Below are 14,756 nucleotides of genomic sequence, written 5' to 3'. Positions count from 1 at the left end.
GTCTAAGGCTGACATCAATCTCAGAAGACAGACATCTTTGGTCAAAATTGCTTCTGTTAGAAAATTGCATCAGCTGGTAAAGGTGGCAAAGAATATTATTTCATACCTATTGAAAAAGATTTCAGGGATCCTTATCACAAGTTAACTTGATTTTCCCAAGTAGTTCTTTGCACTGGCAAGAAGTTTACTCTTTAGGTGAAGTACTCGCATAGAATTTTGTATTTGCTGATGGTATCCAAACTGTACTTGAGTATGAATGTGGTGAGAACCTAGATGTTTTGTGTCCTTTATCAAACAAGCTTCATCAACAAAAAGGGTGACCTCAACTTGTTTAAGAAAATGCAGAACAGAAATGCACTTGGCTAAAACTGGGTTGTACAAATTATCACCCATCCTCTTTAGAAAGCCTTGAAAAACTATGCAATCATCAGAGTAAAAGAGGTCTTTATTGGATCCAAGAATAAGATCGCTACTGGATATCACGCCATTCATTCTCTACAGTTGTGTTACAGTAACTTTCCTCCTTCACCATGGAATACGATGGGTCCAAAGACAGCCTCTAAAGAAAGCATAATTCATCTCAGTCCAGAAGTATGAACACACACAACTGTCTGGAGAAATCTGTTCAGGAAAAAAGCATTTCACACACTGGGCTAGTTCCAAGTACTCGTGGCAATGACCTGGTCAGAAAGAAAGTGTCAGACAAAACATTCTTAATGTCACATACACGAAGAAATGGAAAAACTTCTTCCATCTGGGGAGCTTCACCATGATGTGCTTCACCATGATGTGCTGTGGTTCTTCAGAGGAGCCTTAGCACCTGCTACAGAAAGAGGGATCTGAACTTCAACACTGTATTGGGGTATAATCAGCAGAAGTGAGAATCGCAGTCTGAGGCTGGCATCCGGGCTGAGCTCAAGGCAGAACATCTCATAGCAAAGAACTCTAAGATCAAACTGGCACCTGTATCTGTAGAGTTAACTCAATGGTCAAAGTTTCCAGTAGGGCACAAAAGGAGACCAGTAACTATAAGAACAGCAGAACCAGAACCTTCACCCTGTGGTATAAATCTAAACAGAGTGCTCCCAGAAGACATTGACATGTGAAATGAGAGGGGGGAAAAAAGTAACTTTCCCACAAAGATAGAACAATTCTTCACTATACTGCTTTTGCCAAGAAGCAGACACACTCAGCGTGGGAAGAGTCCATAGATAGAAAAAAACGTCAAATGGGTTGCTCAAGACTGCTACATAACCTTAGGAGATATTACCAGTTTATATTATTGAGTTCAGACTGAAAAATATGCCAGAAAAGCTAGTGCATATCAGACATTTCTGTCTGCTCCAGTGAATATCAGGAAGCTAGGTCACAGTGCTGGCCACAGACTGTAATGGCCAGTACAATGGCCTTATAAATCCATCTACCAAGAGAGAGAACACAGTGGGAACACGATTCTCCTGGCTACAAGGGTCTCAGGTATGAGCATATACCCAAACTGGGAACGTGTGCATAGCTTATCACTTGACAATAGAAAAAGATACTGAGGGAGGATTATCACAGCGGAATATAGAAGACAGTATTAATGTATGTGGGTAAAAAACTATGCACATTGGAAAAATTTGGTATTAGCCAAATGTTTCCCAAAATAACGCATCTATGGCCTCAAGGCCACCAGATCTTCCTGCCATAAAGGCTTCATAAAGGCTTTTTTTTTTTTTTTTTTTTTTAAGAAAAAAAAGAGCCTATGTACAGATCTTTAGCAACATACACTGCTAGGCCATTAGAGGGAATCATTTCACTTGAGCACAACAGAGACAGGCAATTACAACCACACACAGTGGTAACAAATGTAAAATTCTAGTGTGCCAACCACTGTGATGCACCAGATATTATTTCTCAGCATACAACTGAATGAGAACAATAACCAAAACCATTGTGAGGTAATTTTAAAAAGCAGTACAGCAAATCCTGCTACTGTTACAATTGGTCTACTCAAAGCAGCAGGCTGCTGGGCATAATCTGTACTATCAAAAATGGTTTTAAAGCCAAATTACTTCACCACAGCAGTTTCTTGAAACAAAGTCAAGACAATTAAAAGTACTGCTTTAAACTACAGATCACTGATACCTTTCAAACATACCAACTACCTATGAAGCAAGAAAAAGAGCAATGGCATTAAATATAGTAGATGAAAAGCAACCTATCAGCTCATTTTTCAGGCAAGCATTGATTTTGGCCTGTACCTGGCTGATATGTACAGCAGAAACCTGGGCAGAACACACAGATGAGTGACTTGGAGAGTTCGGTAGGGATTTGCAGGGTCCAATCGAGAGTTGCTGTTTCTTCCTTGTTGCGACAATCTTCTGAGCAACTGAAAGAAACAAAACACAGGGGCAGATAAGCTACAGACTACACTGAAAAATATGTTAAGCCTAAAATACACAGAATACGCAAAATACTAAACAGGGCATGGCTACTAAGCAGTTTTTCCCTTGTCAAAGCCTGCTCCAAAAACTGAGTGCAATACATCCAATTAAGATGACAGATGCTGGTTTTCTACAATATGCTCCACATGAGACTCCACCTCTGTTCTCCACATGAATGAAATTGCCCCTGAACTATCAATCCACCAGGTAAGTGCCACTAAACCAGTAACATCGAAGCAGAAGGGGAAAAGGCAGGCATTACAAAACGCAATACCAGGAATTCATACAAGAAGTATGCTCACTAGCACAATCTAGTTTGAGTGCACTTCAGTGCTATTCACTAGCATGATCCTGGAAGGATCCTGGAAGGAGTCCTACATCACAGGACGGCGGTTCGGCAGGAAAACTACTGCTCCTGTTTCCAAGCAGCACGCTGCAGTTTACAGGAAGGCTTGTACTCTGGGGCTGAGGAACAAGGTGGACCGCTCTGGATCACCAGCCACTGTATCAGGACTTGGGAAACCACAAGCATGAAACATTTGGAACAAATGGCAATTAGAATAATAAAACAGAGAGGGCCCCTGACACAGAATACCTAGATTAGTGGTGCTGCACACCACATCCGATTTAAACTAATTACACAAAGAAGATATATCATCATTTCCAGTTTTAGCTTTTATTACTTAGCACTACTAGCACAGCTGGAAAAATACCAGATTTATTTTGCAATTTAATGAGAAGTTTTCTACAATACCTAAAGGAAAGCAGCATTTTCCAAATGGAAACATTAATCAGATTCATTAGTATCTCCATATACAGGTTAGCACACTCAATAAAAAATGGAAACAGAGCTGATCTGAAATGCAGCAAAATCCATACACCTCTCCTGTAACTTTTCAATTTAAAAAAGTCCAACTATTTCAGAGACTCTGGAATTTCAGCTCATTCTGCTGCTAAGGCCTTGTTAAGATCTAAAAGCTCTTTTTACATCATCAATTTTTAAAAATAAAGTCCTTAGGCTGCATTTGTCACCCACCTTCTTGGCTCACAAATCAAAAATTAAATAAAATTTCCATCTTCAGAAACAGAGACTAGTGTAATGGTTAATTAAAAACACTAACTAAATTTAGGAGTGCACATAGTGATCTTCATCAAGTGATATCAGACTACGCAAGTTTCATAAAGCTTCTACAAATGACTAACTGAGGCAAAGGAGGAAAGGCATGGGCAGCAGTTCCACATGGACAGCAGATACCTGGGCGCACAGAGCCATGAGATGTTACATGAACAGCAACAAGTAACCCTGAAGTAAAATGCAATGGATTCTAAAAGATACAATTCCTTTTACTCCTCCCTGGTTTGACAAACAGGCTATCCTCAAAGTCTACAGGAAAACAGAAAGACAGTAGCATGCACTGTGCCACTGGATGCGGTGTAGTGGCATTTTTAGGCTCCAATACACGTGTTTTCCCCAAGCAATCTTGAAGTAATGGATGGTGCATGAAGTTGTTTTTCTGTGCCAATAAGGAACAGCAAGTTCTGCCTTCGTTACCACAAGGGATACTGCTCAGATCTTCCTGTACTTGGAAAGTTGCATGTTGTAATTTAGATGTTATTTTTGAAGCAACTATCTACTGGCACACAGAGGAAAATTGGGATTTTCTGTGGGCTATGTCTACTGAGGAGAGTTTAAGGGTTCCAAGCCACCTTAGGCAATGAGATATTAACTCCTGCCATGGTATATGGCACAGGACGGGCAGGTATAACTAAGCATGGACAGCATAATGACAAGACTTCTAAATGTTAGGATGTTTTTTATAAAAAGGGGGGTGAAAATTATGTTGCACACATTAAACACTCAAATATTTCAATATCAAAAAATCTTTTCCAATCTACGAATCAGCTTTATTTAAATTCAGGACTGCTAGAGAATACCAAAACTTTCATTTGTATTAAGTACACCGGAACTTTAATTCAAACCAAACATACAAATCCAAACCCCAGCTTTCAAATTCCATTGAGCTTACAAACTGATGTAGGATTACATTAATACTTATTCATTACTCCAAAATCAAGTCATCGGTTTATTTTAACTGTACTAAAACTCTGCAAAGGAGTCCATAGTCTGTCACCACCAAAACAGGTCAGTGAGGCAGAACTGCAATGACTTTGGCATAGTCACACAGAAACTTGCTGTGATTAAACTAGTAATATTCAACCTGTATTATTCAGAGAATATAAGAAGATAATTATGTAAGTTCCATGATTGCTTTGACTCAATACATTGTAACATAAGCAGAGATATTGTTTAGCAGCATAAACATACAATTTCTTCTCAAATATAATTTTAATAATACACTGGTCTGAGGGCTTATGTTTTTCATGTAAATGAATGATGGCATAATGATGATTTAGTGCAAATACATTGTATAAAAAATGACTTGTATATATGAAGAAGCAGCTTCATTAGTTACATCCCACCTCCAATAGGCCCCTTATCATCCTGAAAGGATGATATTAATTAATTTATTTTCTCCTGCCATATTGATCATAACCTTCATCAGCTAATCATGTTTAAATTACAGAGGAATATCGTGGCACTCTGTCATTTCAGAACCATTGGTTTATTGATCCCGAGCCTGGAAATCCATATATAAAAATATTTTAGACCACATTAGTGAATACAGAGAGCAAACCTAAGGTCAGATTTAACATATGCACACAGATTTGTCATCGCATGTCTTCAAGACCTAAATTAAGACCAAAACTGAATTAAAACCACACACAAATGAAAACTACCCTCTCAGCAGAAGCTTCCACTCTCACTTGGGAAAGGTAATTAGTCAAGGAAAATATTTTGCCTTCAGCCTGAATATCGGTGTTTGCAGCAGCACAGTAACAGACACAATGCAGTCTTGCCCAATTATCACTCTAGGAAGTCAGTAAAAAACCCACCACGACAGTCTGAACTCACCAACTCAAATGGGTTACTTGAATGCTAGCTGAAGTACCACAAAAGCAGACACTTTCTTATTAGCTCCTTTCAGTGCCATTTGAATAGAAACGCAGATTTTGGCTGCAAAGGAGAGTTCCTGCTTACTAGAGGAGGAAGATGGGACAGTCAGCTGCACAGTTCACCCTAGCTCAAACTGCAAAGCTCATAAACACACAAACACAAAGGATGCAAGATGAGTTCAACAGCTGAGCCAAGACTCTTTTTTTTTTTAAAAAAGGCAAAATAGAAATATGTAGATTAGCATATAGCTAGAAATGTGAAGAGCAACCCACAAAGCAGCTGGAATCTGTACTCCAAAGCTTACACAGAGCAACACAAAGGGTAAATTATCCTGTGTGCTGCAAAAATAGTAAAATTACAGTGGAAGATCTAATGTTCTTAAAATTGTGATACAAGTTCTAAAATAGACCATTCTTATCCTCAGATTTCATAGCCTTTCCCTCTGTTAGAGAGATGACATGCCCCCTAATGGAAATCCCCACCTGAGCTGCCAAACCTTCCCAATTCTTCCTCCATTTCGGCAACAAGCCTAATGTGCCCCACCAGAGCACAATTCTTCCTGCCTCTCCCCCTCCTTCATTAGGCAACCCGCTCTCCTTTGAGACACCAAACAGTTTTTGCTTCTTTCAGTGCAGTCATGTAGCTGTCACTCCATAATTAGACTGCATTCAATATTCAAGTGCTCGCGGCTACTTGCCCTTGGATATTACGGGGATAGGAGCTTCTGAAGTACCTAAAGGAGTACCCTGACCCTTCAAAGTTTGCAACATATGAAAGATGTGACTGATCATCTGTGGGGCAATCGTCGGACTGTCAAAAGACCTACTGTGCTCTTTCTAAAGCTACCTTGAGAGAAGAGATGAAACCTAAATCTTGCCTATCAGAAGTCAACAAAAGGGGTTCAGCATACATCTCCTCAGCAGTGCTGCAGCAAAATCACATTTTCTACATCTTCTATTCTAGAGAAAAAAGCCCTGAAATACACAAAACTTAAAATGGCTGGCACTAAAAACCCCACAGACCTGCTAACTCCTGCTGCTGAGATCTTCAGACACAGTAGTTAGCGAGGAAAAAAAACACAGTTTAATGGTTGTGTAGCAAGAGAAATACACCATAATTACAAGAACACTGGATCCAGAGAACAGTCGAGCTATATTGCCCGTTCGGCCTCCAAACCTGTTTCTGTTATTACATCTTTGTTAGGACTCAAAGTGACAACTCATTAGCCACTCAGTGCTAGGAAAAATCCTTAAACCAACACGCTTTGTTTCCACAACTGCAACTATAAATAGGTTCACACTGGACTTGCAAGCCTCTTGGTCGGAGTATTCCTAGACGAGAATATGTCCACAAGCCTGTTCCCCCCCCCCCCCCCCCCCCCAACAGCAACAACAAAACAGTTCAGGCAACTGAGTGGCTATGTGGGACCTCTGCTGAAAACATACAGTAAGAATTGTTCGTCAGGAATGCCTGATGTAAGCTGTGGATACACACAAATTCCTGATGTTAACAGAAGCTAACCTGTGTACATCATTAACCAGTTTAAGACTATGTATCTTCAGATTAATGTTGAAGTGCCTGTAATTGAAACATCATCCAGAGAAAGCCAGGCAATTAAAAAAAAAAAAAACAAAAAAAAACAAAAAAAAAAAAACAAAAAAACAAAAAACAAAAAACAAACTGTTCCACAAAGCAAATAGAGAAAGGAAAGCAGAAATATTTTTGCCCTAGAGCTTTCAGGTGTCATCTCATCCAAAAGATTATTCAGCACTTCTGAATTTATATACTATACTTGCTAAGGGATTGTTCTAAACCAAATAAATACCGACTTAATCTGTGTGGCGGGTACCAAAAATAATCAAGAAAAACATTTTAACTTTTTTTTCTTTAAATCAACTGTATTCTCAGTGCTTTCACATACTCAAACTATCAGAGATGTTACTGTAGGCCACCTATCTAGATATGAAAAGCTGAATAAAATGTATTTTGGAAGTCAAGAACTTTTCTGCAAATAAACAGGGATATGCCAAGAATATTTATAATTACAAATCAGGAGAACTGATGTTTAGCAAATATTTGGTCATTAGGGAAGACCAATGCCTGTTGTACATGTACATTTAATTTCACAAACTAGAATGACTTGAATATGTGTTTTGCTGTAAGGTTTAGTTAATCAAAAGCATGTGAAACTCCTGATCTGCGAGATGAATAAAATGTTCAAGTTTGGACAGAAAGCTCTCGACTTGAATGCCTCTTCTTCCATGCCTGACCTAGCTCACCAAAACAAAACGAACCTTCCCACCCCCTGCCACTTTCATCTCAAACACTACTTTTTGTTAGTCAAACTGCTCCTTTGTAAGCAGCTCCTACTAACTTTGCAGCGGCTCATTTATTTCATCTTGATTGGAAGGACAGCCATGCTAAGCAAGAGAGCTCGGTGCGGCAGCAGCCCATGAGCCATAAAGCACCGCTCAGTGCCAGCACGCTCCCCGCAGCCCCACAGATCTGCATGCAGACCACCGCTGCTTCCTCCCCTGCCCCATCCACGCACTCTGAAGTCATTCGCTGTCGGAGAGGAAACTTGGAGTGACTCTGACAGCAGCCAGCCAAAGCTGACCAACTCCTCTCTGCAGTACGGAGGTGGAGGGGGACGGGTGAGCACCACCAAGCTGAACGCACTCGAGGCAGGCACATCAGGTCACTCCCTCTCCCCGAAACCAAGAATTGTGCCTCCATAATGAACCAACTCCTCATTGTGCTCAATTTCTGAGCTAATCACCATTAGAAACACTGTTGCCAGAGTAACTGATCTGACAGAGCTGTCTTTCATTGGTTCAAAGGGCCGTTCATATGTCAACTTCTTGTGCAGCGTCAGGCTGCTTTGGCAGGGGCAGCTGGGTCTCTAAAATCTCATTAGCGCAGCTTCATTCAAGTATAAGGACAAGAAAGTCAGAGGCCTTAGGGAAAAATGCTCCTTACAAGAAGTTCAAGATACAAGGTAAGACCGTCTCATCTAGCTCCACCTCCTAAAACTTAAAATACAAAGATAGCTCTGCGCTGCACAATGGATTCGTTTAGGGAAATCTCATCTAGCCTGAGAACTGCTCTCTGCCCGTTTTTAAGGCAGGTCCTGGAAAACATCCAGAGGTATTAACAATTTGATCACTGCTCCCTTGCCCAGAAGGCTGTGAATAGGGTTACCGCTGCGCCTTTTACACTGCTTTTTACTAAGGAACGCTCAAAATAACGAGAGGGAAGACTCTAGGCACACACTACCTGTAAAACTTGGTAATACTTACCATTTAACACTGTTAGAAAAGCATCATGTGTTTAGAGGAGATGAAAACAGTCTTCCTGAATTACCACTAATTTAAATAAAAATTGGTTTCCCATAAAATTGCATTCAAGACTATTTTCGGTGTCTCAGTATGAGAAAACACTGGACCCAGTTAAAACCTGAATCATGCAAAAGACGGGAATACATGAATTGTGCACTGAATTTTCTTCCACTTACTGAAAAGAAACAGCTTTCAACTGAAGCTGGAATGCTCACGGCTGACTGGAAAACAACAGAAAGGATGAACAACCTTTTTTTTTTTTTTTTTTTTTTTTTACACTACTGGGAAAAACTGCAGAGTTTACACAAAGCTTACTCCCTTCCTTGCACACACACAGAGCATTTTGAATGCAACATTCATGGCAATTACTGATTTGGCTGCTTTTGCAGACCACGATGAGATCTCTGCCTACAAAAAGCACAGACTATTAGCCTTAATGCAACCTGTGCCAAAGATGGCTCTTGATAAGATGATGATTTATTAGGAAGGCCAAGCTGTACATGCACTACACTGAATCTTTCAAAAGGGCATGCTCTCCTTATTATCAAAGGCCACCGTGATATTTTTAAGTAAGAGAAAATGAATGCTTAATCACCAGGCTTACGTAAGAAATCTGATTCTCTGCTTAAATGCATTTTTCACAATCTTCACATGAGCACAAGGTCAAAATATCTGTTTAGTGCTTAAAATTCCAAGAGAGGGAAACAGGTTCAGAAACACCACAAAAATTGTCACCATCCATTTTTGGACACCAAGCATGAAGACAACTGGGAACTCCAGCACCCTGCTTGATCCAGCACTGGCGGCATCCCTACTCTTCACTTGCTCCCTCCTCCCCTGCCAGAGTTCAGGCTTCGTAAGTTGCATCCTAGTGAGTCTGACGTTATTCATGCATGTCCTGGTGTTCAGCATCTGCCCACACAGAAGCTAAAAGTTCCCTGCAAGTCCTTCTGACTAAGAGGCAGGAGAGAATACACTCTTTTCATGTCCAGTACTTAACACTTTCCTTGTCACTGCCTCATTCTTTTTCATCAATTAACACTTCCATGGACTAATCCCTTTAAAAGGTATTTTATGACACCAGCAGTGGTCACCATAGTTTATTACTGAAATTCCTACAGAACAGCAAAACCAATACAGCACAAAGTATCCTAGCCAACATCTCCAGGCAATAACATGAACATCAGGAAACAAAAAACATTGGATATATTTAAACCAACTCCTACAGAAGTCATGGGTCCTATAAAAAAATCTTCAGCAGGACCTCATAGGGAGGACAGAGAAAGTGGAAACGGCACAGCTAGCTGTGGTGGTTCAACACCACAGCTCAGCACCACCACACCACTCTCTTGCTCACCTTCCTCAAAGATCAAGGGAAGAAAATATAATGAGAGAGGCCTTGAGGGTCGAGGCACAGAGGGGGAGATCCCTTGCCAGCTCCCAGCACGGCCAGAGCTGGGCAGCAAGCACCCCAAGCAAACCAGAGCCGCCTTCCCCTGCTGCCCTCCTCCACCTGCTGCCCCCATGAGCGGCACAGGGCAGCGGGCGATGGATGAGGACAGGACAGGCCCTGGGACGTGTCTGTGCCGCTCCTTGGTGCTTGCGGCCCACCCCTGCTCCAGCCTGGGGCCTTCCCGGCCTGGCCTTGTCCACCCGCTGCACCCAGGCTCCTCTCTGCAGCCTGCAGCGTGGAGACCTGCCTCGCCATCGGCCCGTGGGCTGCAGGGGGACAGCCTGCTCCACCGTGGGCCTCTCTCCTGCCCTCCTTCTGCACTGACCTCGCAGGCTGGAGCTGGCTCTGCTCTCACATGGAGCAGCGCCAGGGCCCTGTGCACAGAGGCCTCCCTGCAGCCCCCATCACCAAAACCTCACCACATGCACACAGCCATGCGCTAGTATAACTCACACGTCAATAAATCCCATTTCATTAGATGAATAAACTTAATCTGCTTCTGCCCATAAGCCCTGCTGATGACAGTTTGTTTCTTGTGAAAAGCACTACCTCAGGAAAACACTATAGACATTTAAGACAGCTAGCAGCTCATATAGTTACAGTAGCTCCATTTTAGCTTAATATTTTGTTTTATTATAAATGAGTTCGATAAAAATAAATTTATTCCACAATTACATATTACAGGACAGCAGCAGTAAATGCCAGAGCAAGCACTAACCACAAATGCTTTTCAAAGGGAAGCATAAAGATAAGCATCCACTTTTAAAGACATTGGGCCTGTTATTTTAATTCCGTTCAATTTCCAGGCTAGACAACTTTTATAGTTCTTCCTTTAAATGGAGAGGGATGGACGTGGGCATCGCATGCTCACAGTACTGCTGCATGCCAAGAGGAACGTACGCCTCCCTGTCCTGCTGAGTAGCTTCCCATTTCTCATTAATGTATTAAAAATGCTCTAAGCCTCATTCTCAGAACTCACCTGTTTATTTCAAATGACAATCTGTTTCATATAATGTTAGCATTCAATTTATTATGGTCTTTCTGTGTGCAAGCATGTAAAATGTAAGTCAGTGTACAGGAACAGTACACAACAGGGTATGCAGCTGCATTAGATGCTGCCTTGAGGAACAAAATCAGGTTAAGAACTTTTTAACCAAGATCTTTCAGTGGTCCATGGTCCAACAGTCAGCTGTATCTGCATGGCTAAAGTGCGCCACATAGCCAGAAATGTCTCAAGCTGTTTTCCCCTCTAGAAAGAGTGCCTTGCAAAGCCATACCCAAACACATGAATTACAATTCTGCTCTGTACACAAACCCATTTAACCTGCTAGCAGACTATGGCGATGCTTGCCAGGATAAGCTCAATTTCACATCACAGGGTGACCAACAAGGACGGGGAAATTAAATGTACAGGTACCTTCATCACACACTGCAAGAAAGTCACTCTGATGGGAAAAAAACGTACTGCATGGCACCGAAAAGCATTAGAAAGTTTTACAGGACGAAATTCTTGGCAAACAAATCTATACCTAAAAAATAAAAAGCAATTACATACACAATACCCAACTTTTAATACCTGACTAAGACACACCTCACTTTGAAGCACTGGATAGTCACATTACCACATAGCTTTTGTTCTTGTACTGTTTCGTTCTTGAATTTATTTTGCATTATAACTTGTCAAGCACCCAAGCACAACCTATAAAGGAAAGCCTTTTGGTTACTTTCTTCTGGCTTCCTTCTGCCTCAGGAAGCAAAGCATTTAATGAGACAGCCCTCTTCCCTGGCAAGAATGTAAGCAGGTATTCCCTTTATCTCATTTCATTAAAACAAATTCATCTTCATTTATGTCTCAATTACCTTGTAGGGCTGTTAATTTGCTGGAAATGAAGCTATTGTGTAATCGCTGTTATTACTTGGGGGATTTAAATGCTGACTGTAATAAACAGTTACCTTCAGGACAGAACAAAGTCAACAGTATTAACGTTAATTATGGAATAAAAAATGGAAGCCAAGTGTACAGCTATGAAGCTAGAAATATAGCTTCTGTGAAACATGAACGAAGTTAGCAGGATACAAGACAACTAATGCTATATACTTTGCTTATCTGTATTAGTCTTCACTTGTAATGTGTGAAGGCTGAAACACTTCGAGCTACACACAGTCATTGGACATAACGATTATAAAAATTTCTAAGGGCTATAGGAAGAACCAATCAAAATGAGATTCTCAAATTAAGCCTGTGTACAAACCCTCTGCAATGCTTCACCTTTGCAAGTATTAACGTCGAGTAAGTCCACCATGCAGGATTCTGCCAAAAGTGTGTGCTCACCCATATGCGACAAGATCCCCTGCTGATACGAGTACATTTAAATTAGTACCTTGAACAAGGTAGAGTTACACCAACCAAGTTATTTTTCATGTTTAGGTTAACCTGCTAATATAACTTTGCCCATATCAATAAACTTTTGCTCATATAACTACATTTCCAATACCACTACACTGCAGAAGTCGCTTGTTCTTTTGGTGGTGGAGGTGTTTTTTTTGTTTAAATGGAGATTTGGCTTTGGAACTAGCCGGGTAAGTACACCCACAAGATAAAGCACTGGGGTTAGAACTTGGCATTTGCTAAGAAATTTCAGTCACAGTAATTTGAACTGCTGGAATAGTTCAGTGGCAAAGCCTCAGCATCCTACAGAGTTCCGCATGCAACCTAAATCCATCCTTCACACCTCAAGAATATGAAATTACAAAGAAAAGTTGATATTTTTACTACACATATTAGACTGTCTCCTCAAAAGATCTTGAAGTTGCATCTTATAGCTAAAACCATAATTCTTTCACCCTTCTAAAATGATTTTTTCTACCTACGCACATCCAAACAGTTCCCAAGAACTACACAGCTATGTCATGAGTTAAGTGAATAGAACACACACATATGACCTCACGATTTTTATACTACAAAACCATTTTATGTTCACCACCGGTAAACACTTTCAGCTAGAATGGGCTAATATTATTTTTTCTAGAAAATTGTAATAGAATTCCCCTTAAAATAAATGTAACACTGCACTCTAACGCTACTTTGATTTTTTTATTTGATGCTATCACTGAAATTCATGTTCTAGCTCTGGCTCTGTTCTTCTTTTACCCAGTATAAAAATACAGTTATAAATAAGTCTTAGAATTAAATATCTCTAATCAACGGCAACATACATGTAATTTTTATTTACATATCTAACTATGATCATCACTGCATATCACTTATGAATAAATTTGATGCAAATCACTGTATCCCAAGATAAGGTAAGCAAATATGCCAATAAATCTGCTAGACAATCTGGGAAGCATCTGGCATCTGAAGAAATTAAAAAAATAAACTTAAGTTTGCCTCAACACACAAACTGTGTTGCCAGTAAAAGCATATGGCTTCACAATTTATTAAGGCAAACACTGTCAGATATTTGGGTTAAGAATTTTGCACGTGGATTTACCTAATCAGTAAATCATGAAGCTCTATTTATTCATTATGATGGGATCAAGTCATAAATCCTGTTATTTCCACTCAGAGTTACAATTTTAAAGAAAAATTTAAGCAACATTAGAACACAAGAATAAGGAAACAATTTAGAAAACAGAATATTCAAATACAATTATGTCAAATTAAGGCTTCATTAAATGCGTATAAATATTTGGGTTTTTTTGAACCACAGAATAACACAATGTACAACAAATACTGTGCTTCACAGTTTTGGCACATGACAAAATTTCATATTTACCTTTTGCTTCATGAAAAGCTTATTTCTTGTGGCGTGCTATTAAACTACAGCTTTAATAGATGAACGTTTGTACTCACCAAGGATTAATACACATCCAATATGCTCACTAACAGCACACAGCCAAGGACATAAAATGATAGAAAGCTCTGGATTTCATTAGGAAGACTGAGATATGTCTATCACTTATAGAAGGAAATAAACCTGTTCACATTTACTATATCAAATAAATTCAACTGAACTTGTGCCTCATTTCAGAGAGTATTATTCCTTCATCTGTGAAAAGGTTTTCATTGCTACCAAAACCAAAGGTCTGTCATTAGAATAATCAGTGATATTTTTTTTTTACACTACCAAAATGATTTGAAATAGTTTCCTAAAAAGAGGAAGCAGGTGAATCCATAGGTGCAAGCATGCCCCGCGCTCACAGAGCTGTATGGTCCCAAAACACGGGCTGTGTACCGAGCATGGAGAGGTGGAAAATGCAGTTTGCAGATGCATCATTTAAGTTCGCCAAGTATGAAGGATCACAGCGGTCATAAAGCCAGCTTGTTCATAAGCAAGACGAGCCTGTTACATTTGGATATTATCTAACCAACAATTACTTAAGACTTTGCATTGGCATTCTGTTGAAACTTCCTTATGCGCTTCTAAATTAATTTTCAGCAAGTATCTAGATGAAATAACTCATAGATGTGGCTCTGTCATTAATAACTTGGTTCTCTGTTGTTTCCTTATGCTTTTAAT

At 40.1% G+C, this 14,756-nt stretch overlaps 1 protein-coding gene across 6 annotated transcripts in view; it reads right to left on the bottom strand.

Annotated features, from left to right (window-relative positions):
• AGAP1 (ArfGAP with GTPase domain, ankyrin repeat and PH domain 1) overlaps window positions 1-14,756 on the bottom strand; it is a 361,585-nt gene that overhangs the window by 193,311 nt on the left and 153,518 nt on the right. For all 6 annotated transcript variants that reach the window (XM_035331711.1, XM_035331713.1, XM_035331712.1 and 3 more), the window contains one exon: window positions 2,244-2,371. In XM_035331711.1, the coding sequence (XP_035187602.1) occupies window positions 2,244-2,371 (128 nt within the window). The remainder of the gene's footprint in view (window positions 1-2,243; window positions 2,372-14,756) is intronic.

This window comes from Oxyura jamaicensis, chromosome 7 (genome assembly GCF_011077185.1).
Source record: "Oxyura jamaicensis isolate SHBP4307 breed ruddy duck chromosome 7, BPBGC_Ojam_1.0, whole genome shotgun sequence".
In the NCBI taxonomy this organism is placed as follows: Eukaryota; Metazoa; Chordata; class Aves; order Anseriformes; family Anatidae; genus Oxyura; species Oxyura jamaicensis.
Note: the sequence above shows the minus strand (reverse complement) of the source record. Positions and strands in the feature narration are given on the sequence as shown.